Source organism: Peromyscus eremicus, chromosome 22, assembly GCF_949786415.1.
Source record: "Peromyscus eremicus chromosome 22, PerEre_H2_v1, whole genome shotgun sequence".
Taxonomy (NCBI): domain Eukaryota; kingdom Metazoa; phylum Chordata; class Mammalia; order Rodentia; family Cricetidae; genus Peromyscus; species Peromyscus eremicus.
Window position 1 is genome coordinate 7,495,582 of NC_081437.1, and position 22,222 is coordinate 7,517,803.

The 22,222-nt window shown below is 42.5% G+C and overlaps 2 protein-coding genes across 8 annotated transcripts in view; one reads left to right on the top strand and one right to left on the bottom strand.

The window, feature by feature from the left end:
* The window catches only part of Pigf (phosphatidylinositol glycan anchor biosynthesis class F), a 53,064-nt gene that overhangs the window by 19,924 nt on the left and 10,918 nt on the right, over positions 1–22,222 (top strand). The window contains exon 6 of one of the 6 annotated variants that reach the window (XM_059248434.1): positions 1,088–1,311. The exons of 1 other annotated variant lie outside the window; for it this stretch is intronic. In XM_059248434.1, coding sequence (XP_059104417.1) covers positions 1,088–1,210 — 123 coding nt within the window. In that variant the 3' untranslated portion in view covers positions 1,211–1,311. Of the gene's footprint in view, positions 1–1,087; positions 1,312–9,126; positions 9,448–22,222 lie in introns of those variants that run through there. 4 more of the 6 variants (XM_059248439.1, XM_059248436.1, XM_059248438.1 and 1 more) reach the window with 4 other exon arrangements.
* Positions 6,213–22,222, bottom strand: part of Rhoq (ras homolog family member Q) — a 37,962-nt gene continuing 21,952 nt past the window's right edge. Inside the window, exons 3-5 of one of the 2 annotated variants that reach the window (XM_059248440.1) lie at positions 12,220–12,384; positions 11,741–11,836; positions 6,213–9,791 (exon numbers count right to left, since the gene is read on the bottom strand). In XM_059248440.1, the coding sequence (XP_059104423.1) occupies positions 9,636–9,791; positions 11,741–11,836; positions 12,220–12,384 (417 nt within the window). In that variant the 3' untranslated portion in view covers positions 6,213–9,635. The remainder of the gene's footprint in view (positions 9,792–11,740; positions 11,837–12,219; positions 12,385–22,222) is intronic. The other variant, XM_059248441.1, reaches the window with a different exon arrangement.

The window sequence follows — 22,222 nt, forward strand, 5'->3', positions numbered from 1 at the left end:
CAGACTACTAGATTCCTGACTTTCAGTTAATAGGATTAAATCTAAAGACAGAATATTAATAAAACTAAAGCACAGTGGGGCATCAACTTGAACGAGTTGGCAAAAGGTCAGTTTGTATGTACATTACCTGCTTTAGTGTGCAAAAGTTTGATCTTACACGTTTAGAACTTCCCTGCAAGATTACAGAAATAGAAGCAAAATTGTGGAAAGTAGATGTGCCGGTTAAAGCATGTGTTTGGGTTTGCTTAGAAGACATTATTCACAGTTCAGTTGTCCATTTTTAGATTATTCAGGGTTTTTGCTACTAATTTTTCTCCCTCTGCACTTACTTACAATAAAGAATGAGCTAGATTCAAATTAACATCAAATTTTTAAAAAATTATTGTAGTTTTCCCTTAACCTATGACATTGGGAGGTGTGGCTTTGAGACAGGCTTTCACTCTGTAGCCCAGACTTGCCAAGGCTGGCCTCGAACATCTGATCCTCCTTTCACCATTTCATGTACTGACGGAATTGACTTTTTAATCTTTGTGCATGTTCGTAAGCACACGTGTACTACTGCACATATAGAAGTCCGGTGATGAGGCCTCATTGTCATGGCATACCCCAGGCTAGCTGGCTCTCTGGCTCCCAGAGATCTCCATCTCCATCTCCTAGATTACAGCTGTGTGGGCGACCACATCCAGCTTGATGTAAGTTCTGGGGATCAGATCTCCTGTTCTTGCGCTTCTGTGACTAGCATTTTACCCACTGAGCCAGCTTCTGAATTAGGGACTTTTAAAACAGACTTTCTAGTTAGCTAATTTGAGTATGTTCCAAGTCGTTAGTCTTCATTAGTGAAAACATTTCATTCAGCTGGAATACACTGGCTGTTGAATTTCATTGTTCGTTTTTAGAGTATTGCAAGTCAATGGCTGGCTTATTCACTGTAATCCTTTTAAAGTGTGATGCGTACTCATGGGGGAAGAATAAAACTGACATGTCTCAGAAGCTTCTAGTCAGTTTCCTACTTGCCTCTTTTTAGTTGTTTTCTAATAAACTAGAGAAGCGATGAGGTTTCATTTTTCCTCTCCACTTTCCTTTTCAGCAAACAAAGTTTTTGTGGTGCTATTGTTGTTTTCCAGGAAGTCAGACTACACAGAACAAGACCTCACTGGCTCATGATGTTGACAGAATCTGCCAGAGCAGCAGTAAAGCAGATAGGGGATAATGGCATTTCCTAAATGTGGAGATTTTGCTAGAGCAAAACTTCATGAGAAGATGCTACCGTATAAACTACTCTCTAAAATACAGCATGATATTAAAAAGAGAGTTTAGTTCTTTGTTCCTTGTAGCCCAACACAAATTTGATACGTTTAAATTATGTTCAAAGCAAGCATCTCTGGGTTATGTTTTGGAGAAACAGGAACGTCTGGTTTCTTTAAAAACACACATGTACGAACACACAGAGCCAACAAAACCTGTCGTGTTTTAATGCCATTTTCTCTACTTCGAATTCAAATTTGATTTTGTATAATGTTCCTGTGGCCAGGCATTGATTGCATTCTATAATGAGAAATCTCAAGCATACTTGTAGTTTTCAAATGGATTCTTCAGTGAGTGACAGGGAAGGCCCATTGAAAGTGAATGCCATTGAAAACTTCTTTTCAACTTAATGTGAGCCTTCAATGATTTTAGTAGGGATAGGTGGGGAAAGTGCAGTTGAAGGAAGACCTCACTGTGGAGAAGCCAGCAAAAGAAGACTGGTTACGGAAAGCAGGTTAGGAGGCTAACTACCCTGCTGCTGTGACCTGTGAAAAGTGGTTTACTGACAGCACTTTGAGCACACACAAATGCAAGCTTCCTCATTTATACTGAGTTCTCAATGTCTCTTTTCTGTCTTGTTCTTTCTGTTAGCAGTCCTTAAGTGAGTTATTTTCCTTTTGTTTCTTTGGTAGTTTGTTAAACCAGTTTATTGATTCACTTGAATGTCCTATCATGTTCAATTCTGTGTGACATTTCAGACATGAATAGAACATGTGTCACTTGTAGGTCTCTATGTACCAGGCATGGATGGGTCTTGGTGCTATGCCAAAGATAATGTAATCATGGCAACTGTAATGCAAGGTAAATCTCATTTCTGTTCTTAACCACCACAAAGGCAAAATGTGGGAGGGAAGAGTACACACCGTGTTCACTGTCTTTGACTGGCAAAAGGAAGATTTAGGATACAAACAAAAGCTCCACCTACACCATGAACCTCTTCACTGCTGGAGACTGAAACACAGTGTTTGTTTCTTTCTTTCTCTAAAGCCATAGCTGTGTTCTCTTTAGAATAGCTTAAGTATTAAATTGCTTTCCTTTCCCACATTGTTTCTTCTAAATGTCGGTATCACTCTGGTGATGTCTGTATTTTTAGACCAAACTTTAATACATTCATAGAAGCATATTTAAAGCTAATTTACAATGCCTTTGTGTCTGAAAATCTCATGCTTTTTCTTGAGTGTGTGTACATGTGTAGCATGTGGTTATAGGAAGGTGACAGGTGTCATGTCCTATCACTCTCTGACTCGTTCCACTTACTTGTTCTAAAGACTTATTTATGCGTTTGTGTGTATCTGTGCACATGTGTGTGCCCATGGAGTCCAGAAGGGACACTGGATCCCTCAGCTGGAGTTACAGGTGTTTATGAGCATCCAGATGTGGGTGCCATCAGAGTAAATAGGGAGAAACTGATGATTCTGCAGAGGAAGGGTTACTAGCTCTCTCTTTAGACATAAAGGAAGTTTGTAAAACTCGGGCAAGCCAGGTCTGTGTCTCTCACAAGCTACTTTTTAGTGGGTTTATTGTCCTGAACAAATTTCCATTTGAATTACTGTTAGAATTCATCTGATGAGGCCTGCTAACCTACTGCCTTCAAATGATGATTTACATTTCCTTTGAATTTGCTCTTGAGTGTGTTGTGCTGGCTACTCCTAACGCAAATGCTACAGTCTGGTGTAGGAACACAAATGATACCGGCTCTTCTGGCTCTAGTTTGCTAACTGTAAATGGACACGGACCTGCATTTCCTCTGACCTCTCTCCTCCTACAAGAACACACAGTTAGGAAGTTACTTGTGGAGCGGTAAATTCCTGGCCAGGACTCTGTCAAAAGTGACAGTCAACACTCCTGAACACATGCACGCATACCCCTAAGTTATCCTGGCCAGTCCCGTCTCTCATGAAAGTCTTGCTTCAGTCCTGTCAGCACAGCTTACAGTGAGCAAAGAGCGCATCTTTAACCCTGAACCATCTTCTGTAAGTCTTACTTTTCCCAGTCTATACATTAATAGTTTACGTTAATACAGTATACCCCTTCAGTGAGGGAGATGCCAATTAACCTAAAGTCACCTAAGTCCTCACTCATTCAAATCAGCAAGCTTTGTTTTATCTCTACTCTAGCATTTTACAGTAACCAATTCAGTTATAATCCTATGATTTCTAGTTTCAAATTATGCAAGAATTTGTGATATTTGTGATTTTTAGAAAATGAATGTTTCATAAATACCTTCTATCCTGGTGAAAAAGGATCATCCGGTTTTTACATTGATATTTATTATTGCTGTATGTATGAGCACCTGCAGGTACCAGGGTGTATACCAAACACGGAAACTAAGCACACAGTGGCTCGAAGACTTGCCAAGGCTACGTTTAGTAAATCTTAAAGCCAAGATTCAAATCCTATCTAATACCAAAATCAGTGTTCTTAATCACTGTTGAGAAATATTTCACACTGTATAGATGTGTTGGAACATTTCCTAAGACATAAACAGTTCTTTCTAAAACAAGAGTGGACACCCTTTTGTATTATTGCGTTTTTTATATTGTTGTATTTTGTTAGATTACTTATTTTACGTGTTTGGTCTGCATGTATGTGCTGTGTCCACAGAGGACAGCAGTGGGTGTTGGATCCCAGAACTGAAGTTAAAATGGTTGTGAGCCTCCATGTGGTGCTGGGAACCACACTCAGGTCCTCTGGAATAGCAGCCGGTTCTCTTCACTGCTGAGCCGTCTGCCCCAGCCCACACTGTTCTTTCAAACAATTTGTGTTTGACATAACACACACACACACACACACACACACACACACACACACGCACACGCACGCACACACACGCAGTTTAGGTATATATTTTGAAAGAGCTTTTTTGCTTATGAAGATGAAATTATTTCTGAAAAAGAAAACCTTATTACAGGTTTCATTTGCCTAAATTCTACGCAAGGTAATATAAAATCTTTATTTTTTTTATTACTTTAAGAAAACAGACCTTTTTTGGGGGGTCTTAAGTGATAAAGAGAAAAAACCCACAATCACTTGATTTATAGGAAGGAACATAACAGTTCCCTAAAAGCAAGGCATTTTTATTTTGGGGGGGGGGGGATTGTTTGAGGGTTTTGTTTGTTGTTTTGTTTGTTTGTGGAGTTTTTTTTTTTTTTTTTGGGGGGGGTGTCTCTTGTTGAGACAGTCTCTTGCCCTGTAGCCCAGGCTGGCCTCAAACTCATGGTGACCCTCCTTTGTTGGCCACCATGCCAGCCTCTGAAATACAAGGTCACAGGCAGGCACCTCCAGCCCAGGGTGGGTTTTGGGAAATACAGTCTTGCTTTGCAACTGTGCTAACTGGTTTTAAGTCAGCTTGACACAGTTAGAGTCATCTGTGAGGAGGGAACCTCAGTGGAGAAAATGCTTCCATTAGATGGGGCAAGCCTATAGGGCATTTTCTTAATTAGTGATGGGGGAGGGTCCAGCCCATGGTGGGTGGTGCTACTCCTGGGCTGGTGGTCCTGGGTTCTCTAAGAAAGCAGGCTAAGCAAGCCAGTAAGCAGTGTGCCTCCATGGTCTCTAGATCAGCTCCTGCCCTGTTTGAGTTCCTGTCCTGACTTCCTTAGATGATGAATAGAGATGTGGAAGTGTAAGGCAAACAACCCCTTTCTTTCTTCCCCAAGTTGCTTCAGGATATGGTGATTGATTACAGCATGGTCACCCTAAGACAGCATCCTAGGTGTCTTCAAATTAACCATGCTCTTCCTCAGCCTCCCGAGTGCTGGCATGAGAGGCAGGTGCTCTATGCATAACTAGGATGCTGGCATTCCACCCGACAGAGCCGCTCATCTCTAAAATAGGTTTTTCCTTTGATAACCTTACTAATTTTATCTACTTGCATTGCATTATGTTGTTATGTAACATGAGATGTTTCTTCCATTTAGTGATTTTTAAGAAACATTTGAAAATAAAAGAAACTAGATAAAATGATTGTCACTTTGGTGGCAAACCCTATGAATGACTTCCTTAATATGAATGTCTGTATTCTCAATTTCCTATTTTCCTTACATAAAACCAAGTAATTATATATAGCAACCTCAGATTATCATAATTTGGAGAAATATTTATCTCTCTGCAGCTGAAACAGGTCATAGGTACTACAGGTTTTTTAAAATATTATTGTATCATAAAGAATGTTAAATGTCTCTGTGAAACAGAAATAGTTTTAAATGGAAAACTTAAAATCTCATTATTAAAATATAATCAAACCAGGCTGATTGGACAAGTTGGATGAATTCTGTGCTGTGGTGTGGTTTTAAACATTTTGAAGCAATCGTAAGAAAGCTGCAAGAAGCCACTGAGGGGAAAAAGACTAACAGTTAAGGACTCGTGTGTCGCAGGAGAGTCACACCAGCACTCTTGTAGGCACAAAGCCTCGACCGTCACTAGGGAACCATGTGAAAAGTTGGGACATTTTATTTTGCTGATGGCATGGATGTCTTGAGTTGAGTTTTTACATAACAGTGAATTGCTGAGTGTTCCAAGCCTTAACCCCTTATAGGAGAAAAAGGTTTAAACCAACATTATTTCATTTTTCATACTCTTTGGAAGTGAAATATGGCAGCCGTCTAAAGGATGTGTGCAAGTGTGTGTGTGTGTGTGTGTGTGTGTGTGTGTGTGTGTGTGTGTGTGTGTTTGAGAACAATGAACCACACTGAAGTCACAGAGTGATTAAAATAGATTTTGGTACCCGAAATCAGAATTTGGCTGGAGCCACAGGGATTGCTGTTCTTTCCACACTCAGACTGACAGAGAGCTTTTTGGGGGGTGCAGGTGCTCACACATTGCCAGAGGTGAGCAGTCTCAAAGCAGAGGGAAGGGGACTAAATAAAAATTACTAAGGGAAGAAGTTGAGTGATTCCCATAAATAGTAACTGTGCATTTCATTTTATTTATGACCCCATACGTTAGGAAAGGGACGCTGTTGAAGTAACAGTCATTGAAAAAGCAACAACCAACAAACCAGTATTTAATTTGGTATTTAAAACCAATAATTAAAACTCAAATGGAAGCAGTGTCTAAAGTAACTAAGATAATTCATAACAAATAGCACAAACTCAAGCTCTACTTATTGGAAATATGATAATTCATCGCAAGTAAGCTACAATGTTCCTGTGAGGATAGAGTAAGGGCACACATTAGCCAAGTTCTACTAGATTCCCAGATTCCCCTAAAAACGTTAAAGGACTTTCGAACAAATTTTCTGTGCAAACACCAATCAGTTCTAATTTCTTCTCAGTCTTTCGTACATGACCTTATTTGAAGCAGTGCATTCACTAGCACAATTCATGTTAATAAAATAGTTTTGAAAAGTAATTTCTTTCCCCGGTATTTCACTAGTTTGAAAGAGTTTTTCCAGAGATTAGTCTGAATTTCTGTTGCAACCTAAGCCTTTAATGAAGATATGCTTCTGAAAATAAGGCAGTTTCTCTATAATCTGCTCATGAATAGAAAACAAATCTTTGGTTTTTTGGTTAAAGTGGCAGAGAAGATTTTGCAAAAAGAAATACTAACTAACCAACACAAAGAGCTCTTAACAAGCAATGGGAAACTCCAAACCCCATCAAGGTAAATAGAGTACCTAAGGCACCTCAGGTTCAGATGATACAATCGTCGGCTTAGAGTTCGAGAATTCTATATACATGATTCTTACCATCTGGAGAGGGTGAAGCTGCAAATGTAATGGCCAACATGTCTGCTGTGAGTCAGGAGAGTGAAGAGAGAGATGGTCAACATGTCTGCTGTGAGTCAGGAGAGTGAAGAGAGAGATGGTCAACATGTCTGCTGTGAGTCAGGAGAGTGAAGAGAGAGATGGTCAACATGTCTGCTGTGAGTCAGGAGAGTGAAGAGTGAGATGGTCAACATGTCTGCTGTGAGTCAGGAGAGTGAAGAGTGAGATGGTCAACATGTCTGCTGTGAGTCAGGAGGGTGAAGAGTGAGATGGTCAACATGTCTGCTGTGAGTCAGGAGAGTGAAGAGAGAGATGGTCAACATGTCTGCTGTGAGTCAGGAGAGTGAAGAGAGAGATATCAACATGTCTGCTGTGAGTCAGGAGAGTGAAGAGAGAGATGTCAACATGTCTGCTGTGAGTCAGGAGAAAGTGGAAAGAGCTCATGAATGGGAGGACACTGGAGATGTCCCATGGTCAGAACATGAGGAAACCAAGGCGACACCAGTGCATTTTCCAGATTCTTGATCCACTTCTCTTGGAGCAGGAACGTTCTTGACTTTAACTTCATTGCCTAATACACCAAGTGTCCAAGGTTTCACAAATGTAGATTTGAAGGAAAAAGAGAAAAGCCAAAACCCAAACCCATCAAATCTCCAAAGGCGACTTGGAAATGAATAATACTTTACTGTCGGGATTCCTTCATATTGGTGTAACAACTTAGCTAGCATGTTAACTCAGTATACAGGTTCTTTCAATTCTATCTAAAAACAGACCAAAACTGAATGGGAAAGTTACAGAAATCCCTTTTGAGCATACATAAGGCCATGATGCTTAATGTGAACCACCACTGCTTGGAGAAAAAGACATCCAACGTCCACTTCCAAGAGAAAGCTCTTGTCCAGTAGACTGTCCACTGCCAAGTGGGAGAGGGTGGTGCTTATACTTCAAAAACTCCTACAAAGCTCACATGCAAGACAGTACATCGAGATTTGTGACTGGTATGAACATTTAAGGCTGTCATTTTCAAGTATCAATGTTTAGTGTTCCATTACCCAATCTGTGCAATAGACAAAGCTGTAAGCACAAATCCTGGAAGATAACAGAAGCTCGCTAAAGACAAGGAAGTCGTAGTTGAAGCAACAGCAAATTGAAACCTAAGAAAGGCCGGCAACACTCTATGGGTTAATTATGCTTCCCAACTGCGTGAGTGGTTCGCATGGAAGCTTTGTCTACCACGACTGTCTGTTGCATGGCGTTTAGAATAAGGCAGATCCACAGCAGCCTGAGGAAGAAAGCCACATGGTACCAGCCAGTTTGCATGGTGGTTCGCCTCCAGTGCACTCTGGTGGCCTATTCCTCACAGAAAGGTTAGAAATGGCTCTAGTACACCAAATAAGCTTTACAAAAGAAACAAAGTTTGCTTCCAAGATTTTTTCACACAGGGCTTTTTACTTTGGGACCCACATACCCTGTCTGTGGCATAAAATAAATCACCATTAGTTAGTTCTGGTTTAATGAAGTGTAGCATGGCTGGGGAAACCATCAGGAAGCCTGTAGTGTTCTGCTTGCCCTACACTCTAGGTGTGTGCATAAGCTGTGGGCTGCACCCTCTGCGGCTACAGTACCTGCAGCTCATGGAAGCAGAGTACCCACACGTTCCATGTAACATGCTTAGATTCTGTGTCTTCCCTCTGACACAATTGAAAAGTTCCTAAGGTTCAGTCAGTCTACTCACTTCTTGTTTCATTTGATGTACATAGCCAAAGTGGGAATTAGAAAAATGACCAACTCATTCAGAGAGCTAAACTGAGTTCAGGATTATGGCAAACTATGGCCCAACTTTTAAATTTGTACTTTAGCATGTATTTCATGCAATTTGGGGAACATCAAACTAAATCTACAGTCGCCAGAAGCCTTGTTACCTTTAATGCACATTAACTAAAATGTGTACATTTTTAGTGTTCATGGTAAATGCAGTTATGATCTACTAAACTTTTGGCATTCTTTAAGAAAGCACATTAAGCTTCACTATAGAAATGTTTATGTTACACTTAATTTGTGCTCAAGTAATAATGAAACATTGGTTGGTTTTGATCTCATAATTCTTCCCTCAGGTGTGGCCCATCTCCTGTACACTTGGAGCGACCTTTGGCTACGTGGCTGGCCTCGTGAGCTCACCACTCTGGATATACTGGAATAGAAAGCAACTTACATACAAGAACAATTAAGAGGAGAAAGGGGAGGAGATATTTCTTTGTGCAGATTCCATAAGGGCTGTGCAGAAATGTGTCTGGTCAAAGCCAAGCGTTTCCATTTACAGCACTGTTGTTTTTTCAATGTCGTTTCAACATGATGTGATTGTAGCTTTTTAACTATGAAACCCCTGAGAGATTGTACCTTCTAGTTGAAATAAACTATTTAGAGTAGATTGTGGCTTCAGATGCTGTTTGCTGCCGCTTAGACCTTTAAGAAACATTCTCAGTGAACTCTGGAGAATGCTGAGGACAGGTTCCCTCCCCGCTCAGGTTAAACTTCTTCATTGTAAGAGGTCAGGACATTGCTGTAGCATTTCAAATGCTTTCTGGGAGAAATGGACAGTTTCCTTGGCCACTACAGACTTTTCTCACGTAATCAAACAACAGTTTATACATCTTGATCCTATTCTTTTTTTAACTGCGTGTTTCTTTGGAGTTAAAATGGCTATGATAGCCTCGTCAAAAACAGTCTTCAAACCCTTCTGGGTCAAAGCTGAACATTCCACATAGCAGCATGCGCCTATCTGGGAAGGAGAAAAAAAAAAGCCACAATTATATAAAACAGTTTTCTACAACTCAGTAACAACACATTATACAGGAAGTTATAAAATACAGCTATGCAAAAGAACCTCATTACCCATATTCACAATACCCAGAGAGAGACAGTTGTTAAAATACTAGTGTACGGCCTTCCAGATTTCTCTATGAAAAATTCATTCACCAAATATTAGATCCTCGCTACACATTAAGCAAGTGCTTAAGTGCTGAGGACATGTCAGTGACGAAGGGGTCCTGCTGTGGGGCGAGACAGAACAGACAGCTAGGTGCCGGGGAGAAAGAGCAGAGGGAAATGCCAGGATGGTGGTCGCCAGGGACGCCTTCTCCACAGCTGAGAAGGGTGAACAGTGAGGAACCCGAGGAGCCAAGACCCAGAGACCAATGTGGGAGGCAGTTGGCATATCCAAGACACAGTAAAGGCAGAGGTGGGAAGAGCCCAGATGTGACTGTTCCCTGTGTAGACGTTAATCATGCTCAAGTCAGCTTCTCAGGGTTGCCTAGCTGCTCTGCCCCTTACTGTTTTCTGGCACTCTAGCTCTATGCTCACTACAAGGGTTGGTTTCTCTCCCTCAAAAAAAAAAAGTTATTTCCGTAAGAGCTGGGTAGGAACTTCATGTGTTGTACTGTCACCTGGAAAGCAAGGGTGCACAATTTCTGTTCCTTCTTCTTGGAGTGGAAGCTCATGTTCACTTCTTCAGACCTGGTGATTGGGTGGATGCTCTTAGCCCACTTTTCTGCTGGGTTATATGTCCTCTTCTGATGGACTCATTTTATGCCAGGGGTTCCTGCATACTAAGATGTTAATGCCCTACAAATCAACCTGGCTTTTATTTCTGGAATCCGATATGATAGCAATATTTATGCAGTCAACTCATCTGCATTTATAACTTTTGCCTTTATGCATTTAGAAATTCCTTCTTTCCCCAAGATTATAAAATCAAACGCAAGGAATTTCTGAAGTGATTTGCTGGTGATATCCTTTCTCTTTGCTTTGAGAAAAGCTATCCTCCAGAAAGTTCTCTTGTTTCTTTCTATCTCCAAATAGTATATTTTAAAAGATCTTATTAGGTAGTATTTACACAAAAATCCTATTAAAGCCAGTGGAAGAAGAAGAGGAAGAGGAGAGGGAGGAGGAGGGAGAAGAATTAGAAGAATCCAATGATCTTATAGTCAGATGGAGAGGAAAAGAACCTGGCTTTGGGCCGAGCAGCGGTGGCACATGCCTTTAATCCTAGTACTTGGGAGGCAGAGGCAGGTGGATCTCTGAGGTTCGAGGCCAGCCTGGTCTACAGAGCGAGTTCCAGGACAGCCAGGGCTACACAGAGAAACCCTGTCTCGAAAAAAAAACCCTAAATAAATAAATAAATAAATAAATAAATAAATAAATAAATAAAATAAAACACCTAGCTTTGGGGTAAGGGAAACTATGAGTTAAAAGGTATTCTATGTATCTGTAAATAATTTTTAGAAATCTAGCCATAATTTTCTCTTTAGCCACAGATTTAAACTGTCACCTAATGTCACTCCCGCTGCACCTGCAGGAGTCGTAACTGAAAGCACAGCCTACTTTGGCACAGTATAAATGTTTCAATAATTAAGAAAGGCGTGAAGCCTCAGCACCTGCTTCTGGCTTTAAAGGCACCACAGTTACAAGCACCGCAGAGACAAACAGACATGTAGCCCGGAAGCCCAGCTCCACCATTTTTTTACTGCCGAATCTCAGGCAAGTGTCCTTGACGGTTAAGAGCCCCCATCCCCCCTCGTCATGGAAACAGGCGTCCCTCATGGTGTCAGTGCCGAGATAAGGGAGGTAGTGGGAGAGAGGACCCGGCAGTGCCTGGGACACAACGCACAGCGCAGCTGGCTTCCGCCGTTACTTCACACGCGCGTGTGAAATCCAGCAGTGACTCGTTACCTCTTTTGCTAGCTTCTGCCCTTGTTCCACACAGACAGGTTTTTCCTTCATGTCATTCAGTCTTGCTAGAGTTTTGGGGTCATCTCGGAGATCAATCTAATTAAGAAAGATCAATAATGTCCTATAATATGTATTTAAAAGAAACCAGTGCATACAGTCCCAGTTAATCTCCACATATTAAAAAAAATAAAACAAGATTTTTAAAGATACTAATATAATTTTGGGGAATTAGTTTTATGTAAAAATGAGAGGAATTGCCGGGCGGTGGTGGCGCACGCCTTTAATCCCAGCACTCGGGAGGCAGAGCCAGGCGGATCTCTGTGAGTTCGAGGCCAGCCTGGGCTACCAAGTGAGTTCAAGGAAAGGCGCAAAGCTACACAGAGAAACCCTGTCTCGGAAAATCAAAAAAAAGAAAAAAAATGAGAGGAATTATAGCTGGAGAGCTTATTCTTAAATGAATAAAATCAAAGCAGACACACCTGAGTTCCTATTAATAAGAAGGGGACATTTGGTGCATATTCCTTAAGTTCCGGTACCCACTCCTCTTTCACGTTTTGAAATGAGGCTGGATTTACCACAGAGAAGCATATGAGGAAGACGTCAGTCATGGGGTAAGATAAAGGCCTCAGACGATCATAGTCTTCCTATGGACAAAGAAAAGGAAAAGTCATTATTTACACTTACGTGTCTATAGATTAGTAGCAATAAATATATTGGGTCACATGGTCAAAAAGTACATCCAGGAATGTCTCTCTCCATGAAATAAGATGATTCCATTTGGTTTTGTTTTTCTTTTTTTCTTTAAAAAAAATTAGTACAATTAACAAATCAAATAAAAACTAAGAGAATAGAGGGGTGTGGTGGCACACTCCAGTAACTCCAGCATTTGGGAGGCTAAGGAAAGGAGGTGGGGAATTCTAGGCCAGCCCTGGGCTACATAGTGAGATTCCCATCTCAACACACACACACACACACACACACACACACACACACACACACACACACACACACAGAGTGGGAAGGGGAAGAGATAGGAGAATACATTGTGATTCCTAAGGCTGTCACTGCCAAGTTTGTACGGAGACCCAAGGCGAGCTCGATGCTAAGTATTCTAACCTAATAACACACACTGACTCTGTATGGCAAATATTACAATGTCCACGTATGGACCAACATGGTCTTCCACAGACTTCATCCTTAAAACTGAGTGATTCACATACAGAGGCACAGAAGGCGAAGAACCTGTGAGGATGGACCGTCATGGTAACGACGCTGGGCTTCCAACCGGGGGCTTGACCGTGGGGCAGCATTCTTAGTGCTTAACGAACCTTCGCCCAGCGAGACTCTTAGTTATGCTTTCCTTGTCCTCCCCCTCCCCCCATCCCCTTTGTGTATGTGGCACATGGATGTTAAAGACAAAGATTATGTCACAACCCCTCCCACTTCCCTTTCCCAGATGTTTTCTTGGGTAGTTGCCAGTGTTTTTTTCTTTGCATGTATACACCTGGAACTGCACACATCCACAAAGCCACACACATGATCAAACAATGCATTCTGCTCTGCAACTACCCTGTCCAGTCGGCCTGGTAATCTCTCCACACCAAAATGCACTGGACAATATATTACATGGGTTACACCGCTGCTTCATGGTTCTTCCTGACTGCACTGGACTGTTACATGGGTTACACCGCTGCTTCATGGTTCTTCCTGACTACGCTGGACTACTACATGGGCTACACGGCTACTTCATGGCTCTTCCTGACTACACTGGACTGTTACATGGTCTACACGGCTAGTTCATGGCTCTCTTCCTCATAGGTGTTTTAGTTTCTGCCACACAATGCAGTGACTATCTCATTTTGCATGGACTATTTTCTGTGACACTAAATTCTACTTACATTCTAGCAAGAGAGTAGAATCGGGATTCCATTTCTGTCGTGGCTGGACTCATCTGGTTTCATGGAAACTGGTTTTGGAAGGAAGACTACCTTCTTAAGGGACCCACTTTACTACCAGAACAGTATAAATGTGGAACTAAGAGGATATTTTAAAAGATCGTCCATTTAGTTTCTGCAGTATTATTTCCCTACTGAAGAATTTTCCTTTCATGCCATCTGACATTTTTCTCATTATAACTTTCAATTCCAGCATCTCTCCCCTACTTGTGAGTGACTAGTTCAAGACCCCATGATACCAAAATCTGCAGATGCTCCAAGTCTTTTCTATAAAATGTAATCACTATACACCTTCATGTACATCTTAAATCACTGACACATTGCTTATAGTGCCTAATGCATCACAAAGAGTTACCTTACTATATTTCTTAGTGTCCTGGCTAGTTTTATGTCAACCTGACACAAGCTGGAGTCCCCGGAGAGGAGGGAGCCTCAATTAAGAAAATGCCTCCAGAAGATGGGGCTGTGGGCAGGCCTGTAAAGAATTTTCTTAATTAGTGACTGATGGGGGAGGGCCCAGCCCATGGTGGGTGGTGCTATCCCTGGGCTGGTGGTCCCAGGTTCTATAAGAAAGCAGGCTGAGCAAGCCATGACAAGTAAACCAGTAAGCAGCACTCCTCCATGGCCTCTGTATCAGCTCCTGCCTCCAGGTACCTGCCCTGTTTGAGTTCCTGTCCTGACTTCCTTCAGTGATGAACTACGATGTGGAAGCATAAGCTGAATAAACCCTGTCCTCCTCAAGTTGCTTTTGGTCATGGTGTTTCATCACAGCAATAGAAACCCCAACTAAGACAGTCAGGGAATGATGGCAGGAATAAAGATCTGCACGTTATGTATCTATTTCTCCCAAATGTTTTCAATCCATCGCTGACGTGTAACATCTAAATCCTTGTCTGTGGAAGTTAACTCTTCTATTTTTCTGTGAGTCTTTCAAATGACAATACATATACTCTACAGGCAGCTTTATTCATCTCGCTGGCTCATCCAAGGGCATATACTCTATAGCCACAGGCGGTGGAACTTTCTGAGTTGACAGAACAGGACAATGGGGAAATGCTATCTCCATACTTCTACAATCTTTATGCTTCTTTATTTTATTTATTTATTTACTTTATCTATCTATCTATCTATCTATCTATCTATCTATCTATCTATCTATCTAATGTGTAGAGGCATTTTGCCTATATATGTATATATACATATATATGTGTGTGTGTGTGTGTATATATGTGTGTGTGTGTGTGTGTGTGTGTGTGTGTGTGTATGTATGTGTGTATGTGCACCACATGCATACCTGATGCCCACAGGTCAGGAGATGCTCTACAAGAGCAGCCAGTGCTCTTCACCGGGCAGTCATCTCTCCTGCCCCTCATGTTTACTTTTCACTGTGGGGGTTTCTCCTTGCTTTTCACTAAACCTGTGCCCTGTGTTTAGAAATCAGGCCAAGTTCCTGCACAACTTGGTGCAGTGTACTCCATGAGCTACTTTTCCTATTCTGGCCTAAAAGGGTGAGAAAGGGAGGTATCAGTCGTGGGACAATGAGCAGCAGAGTGGGTCTGCAGCATACTATAGCCTGGAGACTGAAAAAAAAAAAAGAAAAAAGAAAAATCCAAAAATATAACGTGAGCAATAATACAATCATATACCTATCTAAAAAGAAGCCAAACACCAGAAAAAATGCTGAACATCTGCAGTCAAGGAAAAGGAAGACAAAATGACACTAAAACCCTACCCCACCCCAGTGAGAATGGCTATCAGCAAGGACGCAAGACGGAGCCATGCTGCTAGGCATACTGGGGAGGCAGAACCTTATACTCTGTTGATGGGAATGTCAATTAGGACAGCCACTAAGAAAAACGGCAAGGAAGTCCTAAATCACACACACAGAGCCTCTACAAACTGAACTACCACATGAGCCATCTATACAAACCCCAGAGTACACACTCAAAAGAATCAGAGTCAGCATGCAGTGGGGATATGTCTACCCATGTTCCCCGTGGCACTACCCATGGCAGCCAAGTTACAGAATCAGGCTAGCTGTCCATCAAAAGGTACATGGATGAAGAAAATGCAACATGCATATATATGAAACAGACTTTCATTCAACAAAATCATGTCATTTGCAGGAAAATGGACAGAGCTGGAAGTTTGTTATGTTAAGCAAAATCAGCCAGACAGAGAAAGACAACATGTTTTCTGTCTTTTGTGGAAGGTAGGGAGGGACTGCTAGGGAAGGGTAAGGGACCCGGGGAGAGAGGAGAGTAAAAGCATGTGGTTGGGAGGGTGGATACAACCAAAATATAAATATGAATGTATGGATACATCACAGAAAAACATGATATTGGTAATTAGTATGCATTAATAATTCTGATTTTATAATACAACGTGGGGGTGCTGGAGAGCTGGCTTAGGGGATAAAAGCACTTGTTGCTCTTGCAGAGGACCCAGGTTCAATTCCCAACACCCACATGGAAGCTCATAGCCATCTGTCCAGTTCCAGGGGACTGGACACCCTCTTCTGACCTCTGGGGGTACCAGACACAGACGTGGTACACAAACATACATGAGACAAAAATTCATATACATAAAATAAATAAAAAACCAATCCCAAAACCCTGTTTTAGAAAGTCAGCTTGAGTGTTAGGTCATCTAAACAGCTGCCCTGAGTATGTCTTTCACACGGCAGCCTCGATCGAACAGGAAGCCCACACTTTGAGCATCCCACCCAGCGACTCGAAACTGCTGAACAAACCTGCGCTTAGCTTTCTCTGGAGGGTGGGGTGTTCTCATTAAAAATCATTCTTCTCCCACACTTGGATTTCCAATTCTCCCAGACACAAAATACGGGTATTATCCCCCAGGACGAGGCGGAATAAATAAGACAAAGCCACGGAAGTGCTCGGCGCCCGCACCTAGCGCATGAAAGGACTCGGGTGCATCTCAGGGGAAGCCAACTCTCCAGATCCTCCGCAATCCTTGCAAGGTCCCCAGGGCCCTGTGCTCCTGGCTTTATGGCCTGGCAGCTACAGAGAAGTTTCTTTCCCGAGAAATAAAATTTTCTACACTCTCGTCAAAACCCAAACCAAGGTCTCGAGGGCAACATGCTTTTCTGATTAATAGAAGGAAAATGATTTGTTAACGCTGTACTAATTGGGCACTTTGGAACGCAACCAGCTTAAGACTATTGGAAACATCAAACAAATATCTGTATTTTTTTTTTAAAAGACTGCCAAGTTTTTTTTTTTAACCAAGTTTACTTCATCATGGAAACAGAACTCTGTACCCTTTCTTCAGGGGGCTGTGCAGAGGAAGTTAAAGCAGCTGGATTCGAAGTTCCCTAGAAATGCTAAGTCACATTAATCCAAACACTGACTGCTTTTATGAAAGAGTCCTGACTTTTCCCAGTGACAGACCTGGACATACGGGAGGAAAATTAGATCGATCCTTTCTAGGTATCTATTAATTTGCAATTTTTTTGTTAGAATAATTACATAGCTGTAAAAACAGAATGGAAAAAAAAAAACAAAAGCATGTACAGACCTTCTTGGAAGTAAGTGATGCTAAACTACCTAGAATGAACTGCTCTTGCCTGCCATCTTGGGCTAAATAATTGGCAGTTATTTTAAGAAAGAGATCTCTCTTGCTTTCATCCAGTCCGAGTAATTGGGAGGCTAATAATAGAGAGCAAATTAAAAACTAAGTTATCCCTTGTGCACACAGTACCCAGCCTCACCAAAGCGGCTTCTACCCACTGCACTGTGTTTACACGGACTTAGCGTGAAATGGTGGGTCTGACGGAGGACACGGGGGTGGGGTGGGGTGGGGGGTGAGGGGGTGTTGCGGAGTCTGTCATCTCACACTAAATACTGTAAACAGAAACACCTTGAGAGTTACATACAGAACAAGCGCCCTTACTTTTAAACGACCATTTATCCAAGTCAGAACTTTCTCAACCGAGAATCCTGTGTCCTCCTAATTAGTAAACCAATTATATATTTTAGTTCTAATTTTTAAAATAGGCATTTAGACATTTAACTGGAACATTCTTGGGCGCACAGCTCCATGTTATTAAAGGACAATTAGCCAACATCAAAATACTGAATTCCGTCAACAGGATTTTGGGACTGCTAAGGGAATTCTTCAGCTTCCTACCAACTGGCTATCTCACAGAGGCTCCAGTTTTTAAAAACCCATGTTCTGATAGCTTATGGAGTAGGTTTCACAATATTGAAAAGCAGAACTGGTAGAAATGATCATACACTCAGGACACGACAAGAATCCCAGACAAGAGAAGAAATGTGTTCCCAGAGGAAACATCGGATCTTCAGGAGCAGCGGAGAACTGAAGTCCGGGTCCTAAGAGCCTCTGCACACGGGGTCCAGGCAGCAGAGACACCAGCCTTTCCTCTTCAGCACAATCCTCGCTTCCTTCCTGCAGACCTGGGCATTCTCTCCCATCTGGCTGGTCTCTGGATATCTGTTTAAAATACATATCCATAGGAAATTTCTCATCACCCACCGACACGGGACAACCTGCCTCAGCTGTGTATTGCCAGTGAACATTCCATCACCCTGGCCACTCCAAAGCCATTAGCAAAGATTTGTTGAAGTTACACTGCATGGGGATGTCCTAAGGATACATGCACAAATAAAGGACTTCACTGTCTGCTAGAGCTTATAAGTCAGCTGGATATTTGAGACATAAACAGAAAAAGATGATCATATACAACAATAGGACAGATCGAGGTAGAGACTTGATCAGGTGAATAGATAAATGCTTAATCCAAGAAACACTATTAAACAGCCCCAAAGTGCTCAGAATGGAGCTGTCATCATCCGGGGCCTGAAGAAAGGGTAAGGCTCAAAATCCAATTTATAAAATGTATTAGAAACATTTACAAAGTTCTCTCATGAAAGATGTAAGGTAAAAATCAGGCAGTGAGGCAGCCGAAGAGATGGCTCAGAGTTAAGAGCCCTGGCTGCTCTTCCAAAGGACCTGGGTTCAATTCCCAGCACCCACATGGCAGCTCACACCTGTCTGTAACTCCAGTTCCAGGGGGATCTGACACCCTCATACAGACATAAATATAGGCAAAACACTGATGCACGTCAAATAAATAAATCTTAAAAAAAAACAAACAAAAAAACAGGAAATGAAGTTAAATGAATGAGCAATCCATGATGTGCCTTGTAAGACATTAGGGCTTTGAACACCATACACCATCGAGACGGGATGAACTGCAGGCTGCTGCGGAAACACACACGAGGTTAGCCCCAAGGAGGACTGCATGGGCAGGAAGTGCCACTGGATGTCAACCATCCTTAGCTCTGGGAAAGTGCATGGCCAGGCAGACAAAGAAGTGTATGGACACGCCATTACAAGTCAGAGTGGTGTATGTATCAACGTGGTGATTAGGAGATACCAAGAAGAGAAAATATCAGAAATGCAGTTGAGTCAGGCCTTACAGATGGAGAGGTCTGAACAGGTACAGGGGGTGTGGCCTTGGGTCAAGCCTCTTATTTTGGGACACTTAGTTTCCTTGTAAAATGGGAGGTTGTCAGCGACAAATGCTCAGAAGGCCAGAAAAATGCTGCAGGGATAAACTACCCTCCCCAGTCATCCAGGATAGAGTCCATTATCAGCGTCTACAAGCTCCCCTTTGTGACAGCCTGGGATAAGGGGAAGTGGGCCACAGAGGACTGATTCTTTCAGGCAAGCCCAGTCTTCTAAGTCCAGAACAGCTGCTGACTATTCTCAGAGATAGACGAGCTGTGTGACCCCCGTGAATTCCCTGCCAACTGTGACCCTGCTCCACACGGAGCAGCAACTGTCACTTTGCAATGCCAGCAGCCGCCTTCTTTATCTGAAACATCTGTTTCCAAGGAGAAGCCCCAAATAGGCACCCTGCCCTCTGGAAACACCCGGGCCCTCAAAAAGGGTGCATACCCAGGCCAAGCAGGCTCGGGCTCACAGACGGAGTAACTCAGGAGGAGGAAAAGGGTCCGTCCTAAGTCCAACAAGATCTTACAAACGTTCCAGAGTCCTTTGTGGTAACGATAGGTCTCTTTCGAGTTTGTTTCTTATTTAACTTTGTCAAATGAAAATAGCATTTTTTTTTCCATCTTAATCAGTGGGGAAGCACCTGCCTAACATGGACAGGTACCAGGTTAGATTCTCCAGCACCATAAACGAAAGGACTCTATCTTGAGAGGGGCTGGAGAGATGGCTCAGTACTCACAAACACACACGACTCTTTCAGAGGACCTGCGTTCAGTTCCCAGGATCCATGTCAGGCTGCTTACAATGGCTCCAGAGGGCTACGATGCCTCTGTCCTCCGTGGACACCTGTACTCATGTGCACATACCATCCCACTCTCTACTGCATATGCATAATTCAAAATACAAAATAGGGCTGGGGACACAGCTCAGTGGCGGAGTGCTGACTGAGTGTATGTATAACCTCAGCTGTGATCCCCAGCTCTGTAAACAACAACTCAGTTTTCAAAGAAACTGGGATAAGCCCCCTTGCCCGGTGGAGACTGTATTGATAAATATGGTTCAAAGCTCATCACCACTGAGTTTTCTGAGTTTGACTCCTTACTTTCTACTACCTCTCACTACTGCTAAACTAAAGGAAATCTGGGAAGGAGAAATCCCTTTTAGAGAACTGTAAATTCCTAAGAAAGGATTGTTTTTCAGAACCTTTTTGCATACTTGGCCTTTTCTCTTCCTATTTTTTTTTCCAGTCTTCATTTTAGTTGTGAAATTCTATTTGTCAGTCATAGGCCTGATTAGCCCTAGTCAAAGGAGTATTGGACTTGAAGACTTGCTTTCCAACTTGTACAGTGTCTCATCTTTGGGGTGTGTGTGTGTGTGTGTGTGTGTGTGTGTGTGTGTGTGTGTTTTAACAAGTCAGTCCCTCTATTAATGTATCAATTATTTTGGAGCTATAGACCCAAATTGTGGGCTTTTCCACTGATACATTCTTTGTGGCCACTTGGCTGATCATAACACCAGTTTTAGTTGGCCCAACAGGACAGGAAATGTACATGATGAGCTGGGGCAGTGAGAGGGCCTTCATGGACCAGGACCTCCTCTCTCTAAAAGGAGGGGACGGAACCAGCATGTCGCCTCATAGTAACACTAGAAAAAGACTTCTCCTGGAGAAGGCTCAAGTCTCAGGGTTCTGTTTTATCTAAGCTGACCCCACAAGGTACAGGATCGAGACTCAGCTAAATATGGCCCTCCGTCCAGCAAGCTTCATTTCCCCATCGTGTAGAGACAGTAAATATAGCATACACTTGTTGAGAGGAGGGAGCCGCTGGATTAGTGCTTTGAACTCTTCTAGCAGACCAGCCCGACTTTCCAAAAAAAGACAAGCCACGGCCTCTCGGCCAGCACTGTCTCTTTGGTACAGGGTGAGGTGACTCCCCTGGTTGGAGAGGTTTGGGAGCTGAAACTCTACACTGTCGGGAGCTATAATTACAAGTTGCTTTTACTAAAACAGAGGTCAGCGGGCCTCCAGCACCAGGAAAGGAGTTAAATGCCAGCTCACTCTCCTGGGTCTAGCATGTCTTGCCTGACTTTGTGGCTGGAATTTCATGTTGTTGGGATCATGCACACGCTCGCTCACTGACTGCAGCATATGTCTGGCGACAAGGTGCTGACTGTGGTGTACACACCAGTGAAAAGCAGGTACGAATCTTGCCCTCCTGCATTTCTGGCAGAAAATGAGGAGTTAACAAGGGGCTTTCACTTAGGCGGTACAACTCTGTCTGCAGGACACCCTGGAAACTGGGAGTCGCTTTGGACTGTCCAAGTGAAAGAGGGGCCTCTACAGGCATTCCGAGATTGCTGTCCCTATACTGCTGAGTATAGGCGTTCTCAAACATGACAACACCTTTGTAACTACATGACTCTAGGGCCTGGTGTGGTTGAATATATAAGCATAAACGATCTATTTTTTTTTTTTTTTTTGTTTTAGCGTGGTTTAAATACATTTTCTAGGAAAGTGATCTCAGGGCACACTGAGGGAGAGAGACAATTGTTCCAAGCACTGAGACATCACAAGGTGACACCATTGCCGAAGGTCACAGGCTGCTGGCAGTACTGCTCTTAGCATCCAAATGGCCAATAAAAACATGATTATGTCAGTCACTCTGGTGACTATTGCATTTATGGGAATTTTATAGGTACATCATTACGGAATTATGATTTCAGGAATATTCCACCCTTGGACTCTAGGAACTTAGTGTGGAAATAAATAATTTCAAGATGGATTACTTTCCCTGTATCCTGCCTCCACACAAATGGAATGTTAAAGGTTGACTTAAAATTATGAGTCTAGGAAGGTTGCATTACCCATAGATTTCATTTGAGCATAACCAGAAGCGAAACATTTGTTATAAATGGGAGGAGGGGGCTAAGTCTGATGAAGTTGAGGTACTGAGTCAGGAAAAACTGTCCCAAGGTGGTAACAACCACAGGGGAGGTGCTGGCAAGGGAAGGCCTGGGAACCAGGAAAGGT